Source organism: Hyla sarda, chromosome 5, assembly GCF_029499605.1.
Source record: "Hyla sarda isolate aHylSar1 chromosome 5, aHylSar1.hap1, whole genome shotgun sequence".
Taxonomy (NCBI): Eukaryota; Metazoa; Chordata; class Amphibia; order Anura; family Hylidae; genus Hyla; species Hyla sarda.
Window position 1 is genome coordinate 12,642,230 of NC_079193.1, and position 20,786 is coordinate 12,663,015.

At 41.4% G+C, this 20,786-nt stretch overlaps 1 protein-coding gene across 2 annotated transcripts; it reads left to right on the plus strand.

The window, feature by feature from the left end:
* Nucleotides 1–595: 595 nt before the first annotated feature.
* On the plus strand, nt 596–20,230 carry CTDSPL (CTD small phosphatase like). 2 transcript variants are annotated; one of them, XM_056518870.1, is made up of 7 exons: nt 596–787; nt 1,032–1,064; nt 3,017–3,118; nt 4,379–4,435; nt 6,256–6,348; nt 17,156–17,341; nt 19,535–20,230. In XM_056518870.1, exons 1-7 carry the CDS (start codon nt 614–616, stop codon nt 19,658–19,660), a joined length of 771 nt encoding a protein of 256 aa, XP_056374845.1. In that variant the 5' UTR covers nt 596–613; the 3' UTR covers nt 19,661–20,230. The 2 variants fall into 2 exon arrangements, with proteins under 2 accessions (XP_056374845.1, XP_056374846.1); XM_056518871.1 differs by lacking the exon at nt 1,032–1,064.
* Nucleotides 20,231–20,786: the final 556 nt, after the last annotated feature.

Below are 20,786 nucleotides of genomic sequence, written 5' to 3' on the forward strand. Positions count from 1 at the left end.
CTGTTTAACTTTCTGGAGTCAGTTGATATAAAAAAAAAAATAAAAATTCCACGGGAGTACCCCTTTAAAAGTTCTCTAGTATAACATAACTTATCCTCAAGGGGGGGGGGGGGGTCCGACTGCTGGGACTCCCCCTGCAATCTCCTGAACCAGGTCCTGGCAGTCTGCTGGGAGGGGGGCATGCCGATCCCCGATCGGAGCGAAGGCTGACACGCCCCTCCATGTATTCCATAGAGATAAATGGAGGGGGGGGGGTGTCGGCCACGGCTTCCTGCAGGACCACCTTCTGGAGAACCACTGCAGGACCACTTTCAGGAGATCGCGGGGGCGGTCCCAGCGTTCAGACCCCCCTCTCTATTACTTATCCTTTGGATAGGGGATAAGTTTTTTATGTGTTTCCTGCGGTCACCACTAGGGGGAGCTCCCTGCATACTGGTTGTTTCTGCCCAGAGATCTGTATTAATCAGCAACAAGAGGAATTTTACTTTATTGTCTAAGAACTGTGACAGCAACTTATCAGAATAAGAAATAATAACCGTACAATTGGCGACTAATTTTTAAAAAAATGTTAATTTTTTTTATTTTTTTTTTTCTCGACGCTTTTTAACGTTTTATGTCTTCTCTTCCAGTGTCACAATGCAATATCAGCCTAAAGAAGCAGCGCGACAGAAGCATCTTCAGTTCCTTATTCTGCTGTTTCCGGAGCTACAATGTCGAGCCGCCCAGCGCCAATAACAACACCAGCCCCCTGCCCCCGCTGGTGGAAGAAAATGGCGGCGTCCAGAAGGTGAGGCGCCGCGTCCTATGGCAGATCAGAAATAAGTGTTTACATAGAATGTATCCATAGTCTCTATTAGACACGTATATCTCCAGAAGGATTAGTGAGTGATCTGCACCCCCACGTCTTTGGCTGTATATATGGGGGTCCCCCCCCTGTTACCCCCCCCCCCCCCAACCTCCTTATTTCTATATATTTTTTCTTTCCTCTGTAGATCTCATAGTAACTCATTTCTTTTGCTTTTCTCCCCCAGGGTGATCAGGCGCTGGTCATTTCCATTCCCAGTGTATGTATTTTTATTTTCCCCCTTTTTATTTTTTATTTTATTTATTTTTATTCTTTGTCTTGTCGTTTTCTTTGCTCCCCATCATTCATCCATAATGCTAGCTCAGAAGGTTTATTATCAGTCTTACTATCCTTGTGGGATTTCCTCAATGTGAACATATCCTTAGATGCTGGATTTAAAGGTTTAGTTCAGTGGTCTCAAACTGTGGCCCTACAGACCTTGCAAAACTTCAACTTCCAGCATGCCCGGACAGCCTACGGCTGTCCGGGCATGCTGGGAGTTGAAGTTTTGCAACATCTGGAGGGCCACAGTTTGAGATTACTTGTTAAAGGGGTATTCCAGGAAAAAAAAAATTGTGTATAGATCAACTGGCTCCAGAAAGTTAAACAGATTTGTAAATTACTTCTATTGAAAAACATTAATCCTTCCAGTACTTATCAGCTGCTGAAGTTGAGTTGTTGTTTTCTGTCTGGCAACAGTGCTCTCTGCTGACATCTCTGTTTGTCTCGGGAACTGCACAGAGTAGAAGAGGTTTGCTATGGGAATTTGCTTCTAATCTGGACAGTTCCCGAGACAGGTGTCATCAGAGAGCAGTTGGACATAAAAAAACAACTCCACTTCAATAGCTCATAAGTACTGAAAGGTTTAACATTTTTTTTTAAATAGAAGTAATTTACTAATCTGTTTAATTTTCTGGAGCCAGTTGAGAGAACCCCTTTAAGATTGATAGTAGAATGGGAGTGGGATAATGTATCTATTTATCAGCTGGTTGGCTGCATTAGTACCCTCCTCCCGAGGGATGTGCACAGGTTGACTACCTCCTAGAAGTGCCCTGGGCAGTCTGGCATTATGTGGGCATTTATGTAAATAACTATAACAAGTGGCTAAGTTTTTTATTTATTTATTTTTAGTTCAGCCCCCCCCCCCCCCCCTTGACCAGTCACTATTTATCTGCCACTTTTTAATTCTCTATTGTGGATTTTTATATAAAATAAATATATATATATATCTCTATCTCTCTCTATCTCTCTCTATCTCTCTATCTCTCTCTCTCGCTCTCCCCTCATATAATATACCGTATTTATCGGGGTATACCACGCACCGGCCTATAACACGCACCCTCATTTTACCAAGGATATTTGGGTAAAAAAAGTTTTTTACCCAAATATCCATGATAAAATGAGGGTGCGTGTGTGCGCGTGTATACCCCGATATACCCCCAGGAAAGGCAGGGGGAGAGAGGCCGTCGCTGCCCGCTTCTCTCCCCCTGCCTTTCCTGGGGTCTAGAGCGCTGCTGTCGGCCCTTTTCACCCCCTGGTTATCGGCGCCGCTGCCCGTTCTGTCTCCCTGACTATCGTTGCCGGCGCCGACAGCCAGGGGGAGAGAAGCGGCGCCGACAGCCAGGGGGAGAGAAGGGGCAGCGGCACCCATTGCCGGCGCCGCTGCCCCGTTGCCTCCCCCCATCCCCCGGTGGCATAATTACCTGAGTCGGGTCCACGCTGCTCCAGGCCTCCGTCGTGCGTCCCCAGCGTCGTTGCTATGCACGGCGCGGCGCTCTGACGTCATGCGCCGCGCCGTTCAGCGCATAGCAACGGCGCCGGGGACGCACGACGGAGGCCTGGAGCAGCGCGGACCCGACTCAGGTAATTATGCCACCGGGGATGGGGGGAGGCAACGGGGCAGCGGCGCCGGCAATGGGTGCCGCTGCCCCTTCTCTCCCCCTGGCTGTCGGCGCCGCTTCTCTCCCCCTGGCTGCCCCTTCTCTCCCCCTGGCTGTCAGGGGGACAGAACGGGCAGCGGCGCCGATAACCAGGGGGTAAAAAGGGCCGACAGCAGCGCTCTAGACCCCAGGAAAGGCAGGGGGAGAGAAGCGGGCAGCGATAAATACGGAATATATATTAAATAAATTAAAAAAAATTAATTTTTTTAATTTTATTTTTTATTTTTTGCAGCCACCTACAAAATACCTCCTACCAGAGCTGAAAGTGTCAGATTATGGGAAGAAGTGTGTGGTCATTGACCTGGATGAGACCCTAGTACACAGTTCATTTAAGGTATTGTTCTCGCCCATGTGCTGCAAGTCTCAAAGTTCGGGAGTGTAGTGTGTATCTGTTGTTGTGTCTTTTGTTCTTTTTCTTTAGTTATTTTAATCAGCGTCTCCCGCACTATCCACCAATACCTGTGGATAGTGCAGGAGAAAATGTGACAGTTTTCCTTTAAAGGGGTACTCCGGTGAAAACTTTTTTTCTTTTAAATAAACTGGTGGCAGAAAGTTAAACATATTTGTAAATTACTTCTATTAAAAAAATCTTAATCCTTCCTGTACTTATTAGCTGCTGAATGCTACAGAGGAAATTCCTTTCTTTTTGGAACACTGATGACATCACGAGCACAGTGCTCTCTGCTGACATCTCTGTCCATTTTAGCAACCGTGCATAGCAGATGTATGTTAAGGGCAGCAGGGTGGCTCAGTGGTTAGCACTGCTGCCTTGCAGTGCTGGGGACTTGGGTTCAAATCCCACTAAGGACAACAATAAATAAAGCATTATTATAATAACGTCAGCAGAGAGAACTGTGCTCGTGATGTCATCAGAGAGCACTCCAAAAAGAAAAGAATTTCCTCTGTAGTATTCAGCAGCTAATAAGTACAGGAAGGATTAAGATTTTTTAATATAGTTTAGTAATTTACAAATATGTTTAACTTTCTGCCACCAGTTGATTTAAAAGAAAAAAAAGGTTTTCACCGGAGTACCCCTTTAACTACCAACATGCTTGGAAATTTTTTATTTCACAGAGAACATAGTCCTGTGGTCTCCAGACTGTAGATCTCCAGATGTTGCAAAACTTCAACTCCCAGCATGCCCGGCCGGGTGTTGTAGTTTGGCAACATCTGGAGATCTATAGTCTGGAGACCACGGGACTATGTTCTCTGTAAAATAAAAAATTTCTGGGCATGCTGGCAGTTGTCTAGCAACATCTGGAGGGCCACATTTTGAGACCACTGCTCTAGGTTGTCAATTGTGTGTTTTTTTTTTTTTCTTTGGCAGGTACAGTTCAGAGGGGGTGATCCAAGAAAAAACCTAAGCTAATTTCTTCCAAAAACAGACCCACTCCTGGTTGTGTGCGTTTTATTACAACTTTGCATTGTTCTCTTCAATGGAACAGCTGTATCATCACACACAACCAGAGGACCAGTGTGGTGCTGTTTTTGAGGAAATAAGCTTTACGTTTACTACTATTTTCACAGGCATTTAAAAAAAAATTTTCTTGTTAAATATTTCTCTTTAATTTTAATGTGTTTTTGTTTCCGCCAGCCAATTAATAACGCTGACTTTATTGTCCCCGTTGAAATCGATGGAACGATACATCAGGTACGTGGGTGAAACCTTTATCTCTAAGGACTTTAAAGAATAAACATGCACTGATTTTTGCATTCTACTATAGTACAGGGTTTCCAAACCAGGGTGCCTCCAGCTTTTGCAAAACTACAACTCCCAGCCTTCGACTGTCCGGGCATGCTGGGAGTTGTAGTTTTGCAACAGCTGGAGGCACTCTGGGAAACACTGTACTATAGTCTCATATGATGCCAGGCCTCGGGGGTTGGATCAAAATACAGATGAATTAAAGCAGCTCATGCCCCGCCCATGAGGTTCTATCCAGGAGAGTGTTCTGGGATTAAGAGTTTTTTTTTATTTGTTTTTTTTAAAAATGGAATGTACTTTGCGATACCTGTAAGATGATGATGAATTATTTAACAAATAAATAATTATTTATAATTTTATTTATATTTTATTTTTATATTTTTTATTTTTATTATTATTATTTTTTTTTTTTTATTTTATTTGTATTATTCCTTAAAAGTATGGCTGTGAGTATCACAAGCCATTGTCAGTGGATCCATCTGCTCTTCCTTCAACACAGCTTTTCCTGTATGATCACCTCCGTCCGAGAAGAGGAATGAAAAGGATGTCCTGGTGCAGAATCTGCCTGCAAAATGGGCTTCAGCCTGGTTCAAGTAATCCAGGATAGGCTGTTCACTCTGTACCGGGCCTATCCTCGATTACTTGCATTAGGAGGCAGCCATATTGTTCAAAGGGGCTACTGTTAATGTTTCTTATTTATGATGGATTGTCAATATTTTATATGGGGGAAGTTTTTTATTTTTGTTGTTTTTTTAAATTTTTTACCAGAATATGGATTTTGCTTTGTTTAAAAAAAAAAAAAAAAAAATCAAAGTACACTTGAAAACTTGAAGATGTTGTTTATTTATTTATATAATATATATATATATATATATATATATATATATATATATATATATATATATATATATATATATATATATATAATTTTTATCATTTTTATTGCTTTTATTTCATGATTTCAATATTTTTTTTTTTTTTTTAAGAGATGAGCGAATTTTACAGTAAATTCGATTTGTCACGAACTTCTCGGCTCGGCAGTTGATGACTTTTCCTGCATAAATTAGTTCAGCTTTCAGGTGCTCCGGTGGGCTGGAAAAGGTGGATACAGTCCTAGGAGACTTTCCTAGGTCTGTATCCACCTTTTCCAGCCCACCGGAGCACCTGAAGGCTGAACTAATTTATGCAGGATAAGGCATCAACTGCTGAGCCGAGAAGTTAGAGACGAATCGAATTTACTGTAAATTCGCTCATCTCTAAAAAAAAAATAAAAAAAAATAAAAAATAAAAACTTGAAATCATGAAACAAATAAAAGCAATAAAGATTATATATATATATATATATATATATATATATATATATATATATATATATATATATATATATATATATATATATATATATATAAAATTTTTTATATATATATATATATATATATAATTTTTATTGCTTTTATTTGTTTCATGATTTCAAGTTCGTTACAAATCGAATTTACTGTAAATTCGCTCATCTCTAGTTTTTTTTTTTTTTTTCGTGTGTTGTGTTTTTATTTTATTTATTTATTTTTATACCATATCCAGCTTAGTTGAGTTTAGTTATCAGAAGTGGAATATGGAAAAAAAATTTTAAAAAAATTCTAGTGTAGAAAAATCTAGAAACTAGAATGCATAGATTAATTAGTTGAACTTATTTTCCCTGAATACCTGGAATACTTTTATTTTATTTATTTTATAACCCATAAATGTATTTGTTTGTTTTCTACATTAAGGTGTATGTATTAAAGAGACCGCACGTAGACGAGTTTCTTCAGAAGATGGGCGAGCTGTTCGAGTGCGTCCTGTTCACCGCCAGCTTAGCGAAAGTGAGTGTAGTGTCTTCTCCCCTTCGTAGTCCTTTTTGTGTATTTTATTATTGTTACCGTGTTATTTCATTTCTTTTTTTTTATTTTTTATTTTCCTCCATTTTTTTTCTATAATTTTTTTTTTCTCTGTATCTAGAGGGAGTGAATTGTTTTTCAGAAATTGTCTTACGTTTCTCCCTTTTCTTCCTTGCTTCTTTTGTCTACCAGTGTCTTTGTGCTTTCTGCTAGTTTGTGGGTAAGTGTCCCCCACCACCTCCGCCATGGTAATGACACCTACATGTGGGCTCCGCCCATAATGTAGCTTCTATGAACAGCTCATGAAGCAGACCGTAGCAAGTTACCATGGTTACTGTAGCGCCCATTGCGAACAGTGCTTACCCTTCACCACCACACACGCAGGACGCTGCTGATGGTAACCTGCTGGATACTTAGTCTTTCGTACGGTGTTAGTATTAATGCATGCAGTGTCCTGATGACCTACGAGAGCCTCCACCGCCATTAGCGGCGCTTTAGTTGCTTGTAATTAGTTCAGTAGTTCTATACGTGCATTTTTATGAAGGCAGTCAGGTATGTAGGACAATTGTCTAGAGATGAGCGAACTTACAGTAAATTCGATTCGTCACGAACTTCTCGGCTCGGCAGTTGATGACTTATCCTGCATAAATGAGTTCAGCTTTCAGGTGCTCCTGTGGGCTGGAAAAGGTGGATACAGTCCTAGGAGACTCTTTCCTAGGACTGTATCCATCTTTTCCAGCCCACCGGAGCACCGGAAAGCTGAACTAATTTATGCAGGAAAAGTCAGCAACCGCCGAGCTGAGAAGTTCGTGACAAATCGAATTTACTGTAAGTTCGCTCATCTCTACAATTGTCTTAATCCTAAGTCTTTGAGTTGTCTTCTCAAGCCGACTTGGGTATTTGAGTTACAACCGATTTGTCCTGGACTTTTTATGTCTTTTCCCAATGCATGAACATAGGGACTACCCTGTTGAGCCACTGTCTCGTCTCAGTCACTATCTGGAAGTATAAGGTTCAGCCGCCATATTGGTTGTCAACCAGTAGAAGACAATTCAGAGACTTAAAGGGGTATTCCAGGCAAAAACTTTTTTTTTATATATCAACTGGCTCCGGAAAGTTTAAACAGATTTGTAAATTACTTCTATTAAAAAATCTTAATCCTTCCAATAGTTATTAGCTTCTGAAGTTTTCTGTCTAACTGCTCAATGATGATGTCACGTCCCGGGAGCTGTGCATGATGGGAGAATATCCCCATAGGAACTGCACAGCTCCCGGGATGTGAGTCATCAGAAAGCAGTTAGACAGAAAACAACAACTCAACTTCAGAAGCTAATAACTATTGGAAGGATTAAGATTTTTTAATAGAAGTAATTCACAAATCTGTTTAACTTGTTTTCGCCTGGAATACCCCTTTAATCTAACATCATACAACCCTCCTGTAAGGGTCTGCTTCTTATTTTCTGTTTAGAAACTGTGTACCCCACCCCCTCATCATTCCCCACCCCCTCAATGCAAGTCTATGGGAGGGGGCGCCACGCCCCCTCCCATAGACTTGCATCGAGGGGGCAGGGCGTGACTTCAAAAACTCCCGGTGCCGGCTCTAAGCATTCGGCCCTTTTAAAGGGGTACTCCGGTGGAAACCTTTTTTTATTATTTTTTATTTTATTTTTATTTTTTTAAATAAATAAAATTTCCACTTGTGCCAGAAAGTTAAACAGATTAGTAAATGACTTCTATTAAATAAAATCTTAATCCTTCAAGTACTTATTAGCTGCTGAATACTACAGAGGAAATTATTTTCTTTTTGGAACACAGAGCTCTCTGCTGACATCATGACCACAGTGCTCTCTGCTGACATCTCTGTCCATTTTAAGAACTGTCCAGAGTAGGAGAAAATCCCCATAGCAAACATATGCTGCTCTGTACAGTTCCTAAAATGGACCGAGATGTCAGCAGAGAGCACTGTGTTCCAAAAAGAAAAGAATTTCCTCTGTAGCATACAGCAGTTCATAAGTACTGGAAGGATTAAGATTTGTTTTTAATAGAAGTCATTTACAAATCTGTTTAACTTTCTGGCACCAGTTGATTTAAAAAAAAAAATATAAAAAACTTTTCCACCAGAGTACCCCTTTAAGAGTAGGGTTACTTGTGCTGTATATTGCTGCATCATTTCTGCAGTTGATTTTGCTACCCATTGACTTCAATGGGTAGGAATATACGCAGCAGCACAGTACAGCACGTGTGACCCTATCCTTATTGGAGATTTTTAGTTAACTACTGTAATAAGTTGTGTAAATTATTAAATACAGTTGCACAAGATGGACGCGGTTTCAGGTCGTCTTCGTCTTGTGACCAGACATTTTTCCTGCATGGAGACGAGACTCTTGCTGCCATCAGACACTTTTTTTTATTTTCTCTTGTATGTTTTTCTTTGCACCATTATAATCCTGCTGGAGCTGAAATCCTTCTAGTATAGGTAGTTCAGCTGAAGGTTGAGTTGAATTCCGCACCTCACCAGTGTCGTCCTACGAAACTAATAAGGTGTTTTTTTTTTGGCTGTGGTTATCCAGTATTAGAAAAAACGAACTGCTTTCTTCTAGAAACAGCACCACTCTTGTCCTCAGGTTGTTTGTGGTATTTCATCTCAGTTCTATTAAAGTGAATGAAGCTGAGCTGTAATACCACACAACCTAATCACAGGTGTTGTGCTGTTTTTGGAAGAAAGCAACTTTCTTATACTGAATAACCTCTTTAACCACTTGGGCATGCAGGGCGTACAGGTACGCCCTGCATTCCCGGTCCTTAAGGGTGTACCAGTACGCCCATGAGAATTTCCGGTCCCCGCTGCTTGCCAGGCAGGGACCGGACCGGGATGCCTGCTGAAATCGCCGGTTGGCGATCGCCGGTCATAGAAACATGGAATGTGTGGGCAGATCAGAACCATCTGGCCCATCTATTCTTCCCAATAATCTGAATCCTATAAATAGTCCCTGGCCTTATCTTATATGAAGGATAGCCTTATACCTATCCCTATGTTATATGAAGGATAGCCTTATGCCTATCCCTATCTTATATGAAGGATATCCTTATGCCTATCCCTATCTTATATGAAGGATAGCCTTATACCTATCCCTATCTTATATGGAGGATAGCCTTATACCTATCCCTATCTTATATGAAGGATAGCCTTATGCCTATCCCTATCTTATATGAAGGATAGCCTTATGCCTATCTCTATCTTATATGAAGGATAGCCTTATGCCTATCCCTATCTTATATGAAGGATAGCCTTATGCCTATCCCTATCTTATATGAAGGATAGCCTTATGCCTATCCCTATCTTATATGAAGGATAGCCTTATGCCTATCCCTATCTTATGAGGGATAGCCTTATACCTATCCCATGCATGTTTAAACTCCTCTATTTGCAGCGACCACTTCTGCAGGAAGGCTATTCCATGCATCCACTACTCTCTCAGTAAAGTAATACTTCCTCATATTACTTTTAAACCTTTGCCCCTCTAATTTAAAACTATGTCCTCTTGTGGTAGTTTTCTTCCTTTAAATATGCTTTGACTGGCGATCTGTGGCGATTACTGGTCTCAGGTGACCTGGAAAATAAGTAGGATCGGAGCTATCCTTTCAGTGACGGCGGAGGTATCTTACTGACGGCAGGCGACAGTCCTCTCCCTGGTGCAGCAAAGATCCTGCTGACGATAGAAAAGGGTAGGTGAGTTGTTGCCTAGCAACATCTGGAGGGCCACAGTTTGGAGACCACTATTCAGTCATCTCCAAACTGTGGCCCTCTAGATCTTGCAAAACTACAACTTCCAACATGCCCACACAGCAGTTTGCTGTCTGGGCATGTTGGGAATTGTAGTTTTGCAGCATCTGGAGGGCCACAGTTTGGAGATCACTGTGCAGTGGTTTCCCAACTTTACCCCTCCAAATCTTGCAAAACTACAACTCCCTGCATGCACAAACAGAAAACGGCTGTCTCGGCATGCTGATAGTTGGTAGTTGCGGGCCTCCAGCTATTGCATAACATCTCCAAGCATGCCCTTTGGCGATCAGTACATGCTGGGAGTTGTAGTTTTGCAACAGCTGGAGGCACATTGTTGGAAAATACTGAGTTGGGTAACAGAACCTAACTGAAGGTTTTCCAACCAGTTTGCCTCCAGCTGTTGCAAAAGTACAACTCCCAGCATGCACAGTCTGTCAGCTGGAGGTTTGCCCCCAATGTGAATGTACAGGGTACACCCACATGGGCGGGTTTAGTGAGTTTCCTCCAATTTTAAGCTGGGGCAAACTCCTAGCTGGAAACTCACCGTAAACCCCCGCCAGTGCGAATGTACCCTAAAAACACTAAACTACGCAAATTAAAGGGTTAAACACACACATATATTATATATTTATTAATAATACAATCTCAGTGTGTGTGTGTGTGTGTGTGTGTGTGTGTGTGTGTGTGTGTGTGTATGTTTCAGCATCACCTCCAAACCGCTAAAGATATTAACATGAAACGTGGCCACATGTTACTTATATGTCAGCAACAAACATAGGATAGGTGATTTAACCCTTACTCACCCCCATTTGCCAGGGGCGGGGTTTATGTTTAAAGTCCCATACAAGTCAATGGGAAATATGTTACTGCATAACTTCCAAACGGCTGAAGATATTTCGATAATACTTGGTCACATGTTATTTATATGTCCACTTAAAAATATAGGATAATAATTTAACCCTAAAGTATCCCCATTTGCCAGGGTCGGGGTTTTTGTTTAAAGTTCAATGCAAATCAATGGGAAATATATGTTCCCACATAACTTCCGTACGGCTGGAGATATTTCAATACCTGGTCACATATTACGGGTCGGGATAGGAGGACGGGATATGAAGTCAAAAACTTCCTCCTTTCTTGATTTTCCTCCACAACAAGGATTAGGAAGGGAAAACTGGGCAGTGTCTGGTATTAAGCTAGTGTGTATGTATGTATGTATATGTGTATATATATATGTATATGTGTGTGTGTGTATATGTGTGTGTGTGTGTATATATATATATATATATATATATATATATATATATATATATATATATATATATATATATAAATTTTAAATGATATAATCAGGCCATGTTCATACAGTGTATTTAAAAAAAAAATTAAAATGCAAAAGTCTGTACTAATATACACTATTTTGGGGGGGTGGAAACACAAACTGCACCTTGTGAAGATATAGAGAGATAGATGTAGCTGTATAAAGCAAATACGATGCAGCACTCCACAAGTAGCAAAGAAGGTGGTTTTATTCCATCATGTGCATAGACAACGTTTCACCAGTCTCACACTGGCTTTTTCAAGTGTGAGACTGGTGAAACGTTGTCTATGCACATGATGGAATAAAACCACCTTCTTTGCTACTTGTGGAGTGCTGCATCGTATTTGCTTTATCTGGATTAAGGAACCGGAGGACCCAGGTTCCAGATATGCGGGCACCCCGAATCTCTTTTTTTACTCTGGATTTTGGTTGTGCCGTTTTTATTTGTATTAGATGTAGCTGTAGATATAATTTTTTATTTATTTTGTCCCCAAAAGTGCAAAACACTATTTAAAATTAAAGCTAATCTCACACTGAGGAAGCTCTGGACTGAAAAATTCAGTCCAGAGATTCTGAGCGTGCCTAGCCCCGACTGAATGAGCCGGCACTAGGACCGTGCAAACACTGCCGTCCTCGTAAACATCAATGGCCCTCATTTACTATTCTAAACCCGACTTCTTTTGTCGGGTTTTTTTGGCGCATCTTTGTCTGCGCCATGTTGCAGACATCGTGCGCCAGTCTGCAACACGATGCAACATTTTTTCCCGACGGACCCGATATGGATTCTCCCAAACCCGAAAAAGGGGCGTAACCCGACATTTCTGAGCTTTCCCACGTATTTATAAAGATTTCCAACCCGAATTTGTTGAATTGTTGTGGATTTTTTCCCGACAACTCAGAGGAGTTGGAAACCCAAACCAACAAAACCCACGTGCGACAAACAGGATGCGACATAATAATAAATACCAGAGAAAAAAGCAGTCGGGTAAGAAAGCAACATAGACTTACAACCCGATTTTCTAAGTAAATGAGGGCCAGTGTCTTCAAGAATTCCACCTGAAAATTGAGCAAGATCACCCTTTTGATGGCGGAATATCCGCCGCTGAAATTCCGTAGTGTGCACTGTCCCGCAGCTCCGAGGGAAAATCGCCTTTGAAAATCTGTAGTGTGACCTACACCCACTCATTAAACACACCTACTTGTCTGTGCTTTTTACATGTTTTGCATTTTATTACAAAAACTGGTGTGAACAAATGATTAAACCTGGGTCTATGGGGGATTAATCAAACCTGTGCAAAGGAAAAGTTGACAAATTTCCCACAGCAACCAATCAGATCGCTTCTTTTATTTTTATTAGGCCTCTGAAAAATATTAGAGGCAATCTGGTTGCTATGGGCAACTGTTCCGCCTTTCCTTTGCTCAGGTTTTGATCATCTCCCTCTATGTATTTCGGTTCTCATCTGCTTTTCTTTCAGTGAATTGTCCTGGGTGGATTTGTAATCTCTAAACAAGAATGTTTAATGCGTCTAACAATGCGCCCAGAACAGAAGACTGATACATTTTACCTGCATTGTAACAAACAAGGCTCCTAGGGGATTGTCTAGACTTGGATACAGATGTAACAATCCAGTCAGAAGTATTGGAAACATTCTTACTACAAAGCTTCCTGCACTGATTTTCTGACACAAAGTAAAGCGTTTGAAAATATGATAAATTAAGTGTTAAAATAAAGTATTAATAATAAAATATTATGTGTTTATATTATAATATATGTGGAGATATATATAAATGTATAATATATTTTGTATCCCCTTAAAGACCAAGACAATTTTTATTTTTGACTTTTCATTTTTTTCCTCCTCTCCTTCTAAAATCTGTAACTCTTATATTTCCATCTACAGACCCATAATAAGGGCTTGGTTTTTTGCGTGACCAATTGTACTTTGTAAGGACTCCTCTCATTTTACCGCAAAATGTTCGGCGAACACCCCAAAAAAAAAATATTTTGTTTAGGGAGGAAATTCGAATGAAAAGAGTTTCCTTTGTCTGACCACAGTGCTCTCTGCTGACACCTCTGTCCATTTTAGGATCTGTCCAGAGCAGTAGAGGTTTGCTATGGGGATTTGCTCCTACTCTGGACAGTTCCTAAAATGGACAGAGGTGTCAGCAGAGAGCACTGTGGTCAGGCAGAAAGGAAATTCAAAAAGACAAGAACTTGCTGTGGAACATACAGCAGCAAATAAGTACTGGACGATTAAGATTGTTTAATAGAGGTAATTTACAAATCTGTTTAACTTTCTGGCACCAGTTGATTAAAAAAAAAAAAAAAAAAAATCCCAGTGAAGTACCCCTTTAAGACTTCAGGACAAACACCAAGGACAAGGCCCTTTTACCCTTCCCCACAGTCTCAAAATCAGTGAGCGGTTTTAGTAAGGCTCAGCCTGAGTAATGATACAGTAAATGATCACTCACTCCTCATTCCCTACGTGTTTCAGTCATGTTGTTCATATGACCTCATCAGGGGGCATAAGTAGGTGCGTGAATACAAGATAAATCAAGGTACCAATAATAAGCCATCCTGGGTGATGGAGCAAGTATATACTTATCACACTAACCACATCGGATGGTTATGGTCAGTCAGCAAGTGGCTTCAGTATGGTCAGTCTCTGGTACCTTGATTTCTCTTGTATTCACACACCTACTTTTGCTCCCTGATGAGGTCATTAGATCTGCGATCTGCCAGTTGGAGGCAAGGAGACACATTTTGTTTAGAAAACTGAGCTGGAGGCCGTGATCTTGATGTCACAGCCACGCCCCCTCCATTCATTTCTGTGGGAGAAGGTGTGTTGGTCGACACACCCTCTCCCATAGAAATGAATAGAGTAAGCGTGACGTCACGACCACTGCTGCAGGAACCCGGCATTTGTTTGCTGCGGGAGATCGTGGGGGGCCCCAGCAGCAGGATAGGATGTCTTGCAGCAGAGTACCCCTTTAACTAAAGGGTTAATGACTAGCAGCAGCAGAATTACCACCGCCCGTCATTAGCTGTGTGTCCAGCTACTGATAACAAGCATAACACACAGCTCCTGCGCTTGCTTCATAGTACATTTTATGCCCTGCATCATCTACGTAGCTAAGACATTGTTTCCCAACCAGGGTGCCTCCAGCTGTTGCTAAACTACAACTCCTAGCATGTTGTATGCCACAGAGGAAATTCTATTCTTTTTGAATTTCTTTTTTTTGTCTTGTCTACAGTGCTCTCTGCTGACACCTGATGCCACGGCATCGGGCACAACCTCCTAACAACTTCCGGGACACATGGCTAATAGCGCGCGGCATTGATCGCGGTGCTGCACGCTATTAACCCTTTAGACGCGGCGTTCAAAGTTGAACGCCGCGTCTAAAGTGAAACTAAATCGCTGCCGGTTAGCTCAGGGAGCTGTTCGGGATCGCCGCGGCGAAATCGAGGCATCCCAAACAGCTGTAGGACACGAGGAGGGTCTCCTACCTGCCTCCTGGTGTCTGATCACCGAATGACTGCTCAGTGCTTGAGATCCAGGCATGAGCAGTCAAGTGGCAGAATCATCGATCAGTGGTTTCTTATGAGAAACCAGTGATCAATGTAAAAGATCAGTGTGTGCAGTGTTATAGCCCCCTATGGGATAACAATGATCAGTATAAGAGATCAGTGTGTGCAATGTTATAGGTCCCTATGGGATAACAATGATCAGTATAAGAGATCAGTGTGTGCAGTGTTATAGGTCCCTATGGGATAACAATGATCAGTATAAGAGATCAGTGTGTGCAGTGTTATAGGTCCCTATGGGAGCTATAACACTGCAAAAAAAGTGAAAAAAAAGTGAATAAAGATCATTTAACCCCTCCCCTAATTAAAGTTTGAATCACCCCCCTTTTCCCATTTAAAAAAAAAAGTGTAAATAAAAATAAACACGTGGTATCGCCGCGTGCGGAAATGTCTGAATTTTAAAAATATATCGCTAATTAAACCGCACGGTCAATGGCGTAGGGGGAAAAAAATTCCAAAGTCCAAAATAGTGTATTTTTGGTCACTTTTTATATCATGAAAAAATTAATAAAGTCCAATCAATACAAAAATGGTACCGCTATAAAATTCAGATCACGGCGCAAAAAAATTAGCCCTCATACCGCCCCATACGCATAAAAATAAAAAGTTAAAGGGGATAGAAGATGACAATTTTAAACGTATACGTTTTCTTGCATGTAGTTAGGAATTTTTCCAGAAGTCCGACAAAATCAAACCTATATAAGTAGGGGATCATTTTAATCATATGGCCCTACAGAATAAAGAGAAGGTGTCATTTTTTCCGAAAAATTTACTGCGTAGAAATGGAAGCCCCCAAAATGTACAAAATGGCTTTTTTTTGTTCAATTTTGTGTCTCAATGATTTTTTATTTCCGTTTCGCCGTAGATTTTCGGGTAAAATGACTGATGTCATTACAAAGTAGGATTGGTGGCGCAAAAAATAAGCCATCATATGGATTTTTGGGTGCAAAATTGAGAGTTAGGATATTTTTTTTAAAGGTAATGAGGAAAAAACGAAAATGCTAAAACGGAAAAACCCTGGGTCCTTAAGGGGTTTAAAAAAAAAAATTCCACCTGAGTACCCCTTTAAAGAGTACCTATCAACTAAGCTGTCCCTAATTCCTCCCCCCCCCCAATCTGTCCCGGACTCTCGCTGACTCTATCCCTGTCTATATTTTTACCCAAAACCCCATATAAATACCTTTTTTAGATCCGCTGTGGCTGCTCAGGCTCCTGCCGTGAGCGAGGGAGGAAGGGGGCGTGGCCCGGCAGGCTTGACGTCATCTGAAGCCTGTCAGTCTGCACTTCCGCCCTTCTCCCTCTTCAACATCAGAGTGTAACAATAGATCTCCCAGCAAGGTGAGTGAGCGCAGCAGCATTGCGGGACTTGTGCGCATGGTGTCCCGAAGCAGTCATTCATTGTCCCGTAGTAGCTCGGCAGCACGTCGGGACTGATGTGCTCAGTGTCCCGACGTGCTGCCTTGCTACTACAGGACAATGAATGACTGCTTCGGGACACAGAGTGCACAAGACCCGATCCTCTTCTGTGCTGCCCTGCGCTACGCTGACATTTGGCCAGATAAAGCTGCTGGCCATGTCTGGAGCGCCCGTGCTGCAGGCACAGCGCTCGCTCCTGTCTGTCTGACAGGCGGGGAGCTGCACTGTGCTCTTCAGTGTCCGGCTTCGCTGAGATTTCGGACTCGTGCTGCCAAGCTGGCATGAGTCCGAACTCTATGCATCGGGACATGTAGGGAGACCCCTAGTGGTTGTTTTTTAAAAGTAAAAAAAAATAAAAATATATATAATAGATTTTTGTTAATCACATGGAATTAGAAAGTTGTTTCTAATACATTGAACAAAATATAAAAGCATTTTTTGCCGACAGGTACACTTTAAGCGCCACCACTGCCAGTCAATCAGAAGGGGTCATGTGATACATCAGTTCACTGCAGGTGCTTCTTGTACTATTGTTTTGGCCTCTAATGGCTGATAACTGAGAACAGTAGCCAGTATGAATAATTTTCCGGTAAATGACTATGGGTGTCGCGTGTAACCTTTAGTGATAATCTTAGAACAGAATCTACCGTTTCTTTTTGGATTTATTTTCCCGTTGTTCCCCCTTCAGTATGCGGACCCGGTGGCCGACCTGCTGGACCCTTGGGGCGTCTTTAAGGCGCGGCTCTTCAGAGAATCCTGCGTGTTCCACAGAGGAAACTACGTGAAAGACTTGAGCCGTCTAGGAAGAGAACTGAGCAAAGTCATCATCGTGGACAACTCGCCGGCATCTTACATCTTCCACCCCGAGAACGCGGTAAGCAGAACGCTAACCGTCCTGTCCGGGGGGGCGGGGGGTGTTTGGGTTGAAAATCCTAAAGTTAACTCCTTAACTCCAATTTCAGTTTTTGCATTTTCCTTCTCGCCTTTTAACCCCCTTAACGGGGTACTCCATTGCTCAGCGTTTGGAACAAACAGCGCCGGGAGCTCTTGAAGTCATAGCCCCGCCCCCTCATGACATCACACCCCGCCCCCTCAATGCTAATCTATGGGCGGGGGCGTGACAGCATGCTGGGAGTTGTAGTTTTGAAACCTCTGGAGGTCCGCAGGTTGAAAACCACTGCGGCCTTCGTCATCATACAGACCCCCCCCTCCCCTTCGTTTTCTACTCCCCTCCCCTCGGCGTGAAGTTAGGGTGAGCTGGTCCGGGCCATCTATGCTGCAGGGACCGTCCGGTGTGGAGGGTTAGTCGTTGCAGGCTGTCCATTTTCACCGGGGGGACCCTCTTCTCCGGGCCTGCCCCGGACTAGTGACATTGGCTTGACGACGCACAGGGACGTTCATGCGCGTCCCTGTGCGTCGTCGTCAAGGCAACGTCACTAGTCCGGGGTCGCGCCCGGAGCGGGGAAGAGGCCCTACTGGTGAAAATGTACAGCCCGGAACGACTAACCCTCCCCTGCAGCATAGATGGCCTGGAACAGGTCACCCTAACTTCACGCCGAGGGGAGGGGAGTAGAAAACTAAAGGGGGGGTCTGGATGATGAAGAAGGCCGCAGTGGTTTTCAACCTGCGGACCTCCAGAGGTTTCAAAACTACAACTCCCAGCATTCCCGGACAACCGATGGCAGTTGAAGACCACGGAGAAGGGATTGACAGTTCACTCGAGTATAAGCGGAGGGGGGCGTTTTCAGCACGAAAAATCATGCTGAAAAACTCTGCTTATACTCGAGTATATACGGTAACACTTATTTTTCCATCCACAGATCCATATGAGGCTTGTTTTTTGAGCAAACAATAGTATTTTGTAATGACATCTCGTTTTACCAGAACATGTACAGAGCAATGAGAGAAATTATCATTTGGGGGAGTTAATTGGAGATTTGGGGTGGAATTCATTTTTACGCAGTGCAGTTTATGGTAAAACTGAAATTCTCTTTATTCTGTTTGGCAATATGATTAAGACAAGTTTGTTCAAAAAGAAATATAAATATATATATATATATATATATATATATATATATATTATAAATAATAATATAATTATATATTTATTATTATTAATATAATTATATATATATATATATATATATATATATATATATATATATATATATTAATTTATATATATATAATATATTTCATATAATAATATATATATATTAGAATAATATGTGTGTGTGTGTGTATGTGGTGTGTGTGTATATTAAATATATATATAGATAGATAGATAGATAGATAGATAGATAGATATGAGATAGATAGATAGATAGATATGAGATAGATAGATAGATAGATATGAGATAGATAGATAGATAGATATGAGATAGATAGATAGATAGATATGAGATAGATAGATAGATAGATATGAGATAGATAGATAGATAGATATGAGATAGATAGATAGATAGATATGAGATAGATAGATATATATATATTAATATAAAATTATCTTGTAATACCTTTCGGGATTCCTCCCTTTATCAAGTCATAAGCATTTCACTGGACTAATACGGCTACTCCTAACTAATCTACTATGGAAGATACCGCATACAGCCGCCGAACAACGCAAATCTTCAAGCTCACCAGAAAGGAAACACAGCTTCACAGAGAAATGCTTATGACTTGATAAAGGGAGGAATCCCGACAGCTTGTCTCTACATAATCTTAGTCCAATAAAAAAGGTATTACAAGATACATATATACATTTAAGTGTTAGTCCAGTGATGCAGATGCAAATCATAAAATGTTGCAGCATCTTGTAATAACCTTTTTTATTGGACTAACAGCATTTTGTAGAGACAAGCTTTCGGGATTCCTCCCATTATCCAGTCCAAAGCAACTTGGTAAAGGGAGGAATCCCCAAAGCTTGTCTCTACAAAATTCTGTTAGTCCATTAAAAAAAAGGTATTACAAGATGCTGCAATATATGATATTATTACCATTCCTAGTATTACTGCTCTTCTTGTTCTGATTTCTATTATTCTGATTATTTTCTGTCTCTGCGGTGCAGGTCCCGGTCCAGTCTTGGTTCGATGACATGTCCGACACAGAATTGCTCGACCTGATTCCATTCTTCGAAGGATTAAGTAAAGAAGAGACCGTTTACAACATGCTTCATAAACTCTGCAATAGGTAGCCCTTATGGAGCGCCCCCCAGTGGACACAGCTCTCATCAGCAGCAGCCACTCATACGCTCTCATTCGGACGCCCTTGTTTCCTCTCTTCGCTCCACATTTGCGATTAAACCAGAAAAAAAAAATGCTTGAAGGAAGATACAAGAAGAACCTCACCTGGTGCCAAGGTGGAAAGATTTGTCGCCCTTGTTCTTCCCAGCAGCGTCTGAGATGGAGACCAGTCCTGAAGAAGCTCCGCCCTCACATCACCATTTCTAAAGGAGTCTACGCCAGGCGGGGAAGGGGCATGTTTTTTTCTTCTCTTAAAATTTTTTTGGGTTTGTTGAGGATGTTCAACACCGGACTTGGAAATATATAAAAAAAAAAGCTAAATATTTTTAGAAAATGCTTTTCACTAATTTTCATACAATTAATAAGAACTTTTCAAGCTTTTATAAGAGACAAAAAACACCAAATGTTTCAAATTTACAAAGGATGTAACCCCCACCCCGTCTTATCCCAACCCCACCCCAATGCTTGGCTAACGCTGCCCCTGCCCATACACTATGCAGTCATTCCCCCCCCCCCCCCCCCCCCCCCACACACACCATTGGGGCAGTTGATCTGCCCCCCCAGAGGGGTGTTATTCCCCCCCCCCCCCCTCCCTACAGAATGAAGTGCCTTCTCAAGTGTTTGATTTTAAGAAAAAAAAATTAACAAAAAAAAAACATTTTCTACTACGGATAAAAAGAAAAATTTACAAACTTTTTTTTGTTCTCTTTTTACAGTCTAGCGAAAACGAACAAAAAAACTTTCTACTTTAAAAAAAAAACAAAAGCTACTGTCATGACACTCGGCTACTAAACCTACAGTTCTAGATTGCAGGCCGCATGATGTTGCTACACTATTACTATTACGTTTTTAAGAGAATTTACATATCCTGTCTTATTTTGTTTTCATATCTATAGTTTTTGTTTTTTTGTTTCCTATACAGTTTGGACATGACTAATGTACATTTTAAACTTTTGTTTTTTTTTGCGTTTTTTTTTTTTTTCTTTCAAACATCCACCATATAAAACTAAAAAAAAATTTGCTGCCTCCTTGTCTACAGTATGCGTTGGGGCTGCACTGACACTTTTCGTAGCAGAG

What these genes read in the sequence shown, in the direction of transcription:
- CTDSPL (XM_056518870.1), top strand. Translation starts at nt 614, where the DNA reads ATGTCTTCTCTTCCAGTGTCACAATGCAATATCAGCCTAAAGAAGCAG. An exon ending in AAAATGGCGGCGTCCAGAAG is followed by an intron (nt 788 to 1,031) that starts GTGAGGCGCCGC and finishes TTTCTCCCCCAG; the next exon opens with GGTGATCAGGCGCTGGTCAT. An exon ending in TCTTCCACCCCGAGAACGCG is followed by an intron (nt 17,342 to 19,534) that starts GTAAGCAGAACG and finishes TCTGCGGTGCAG; the next exon opens with GTCCCGGTCCAGTCTTGGTT.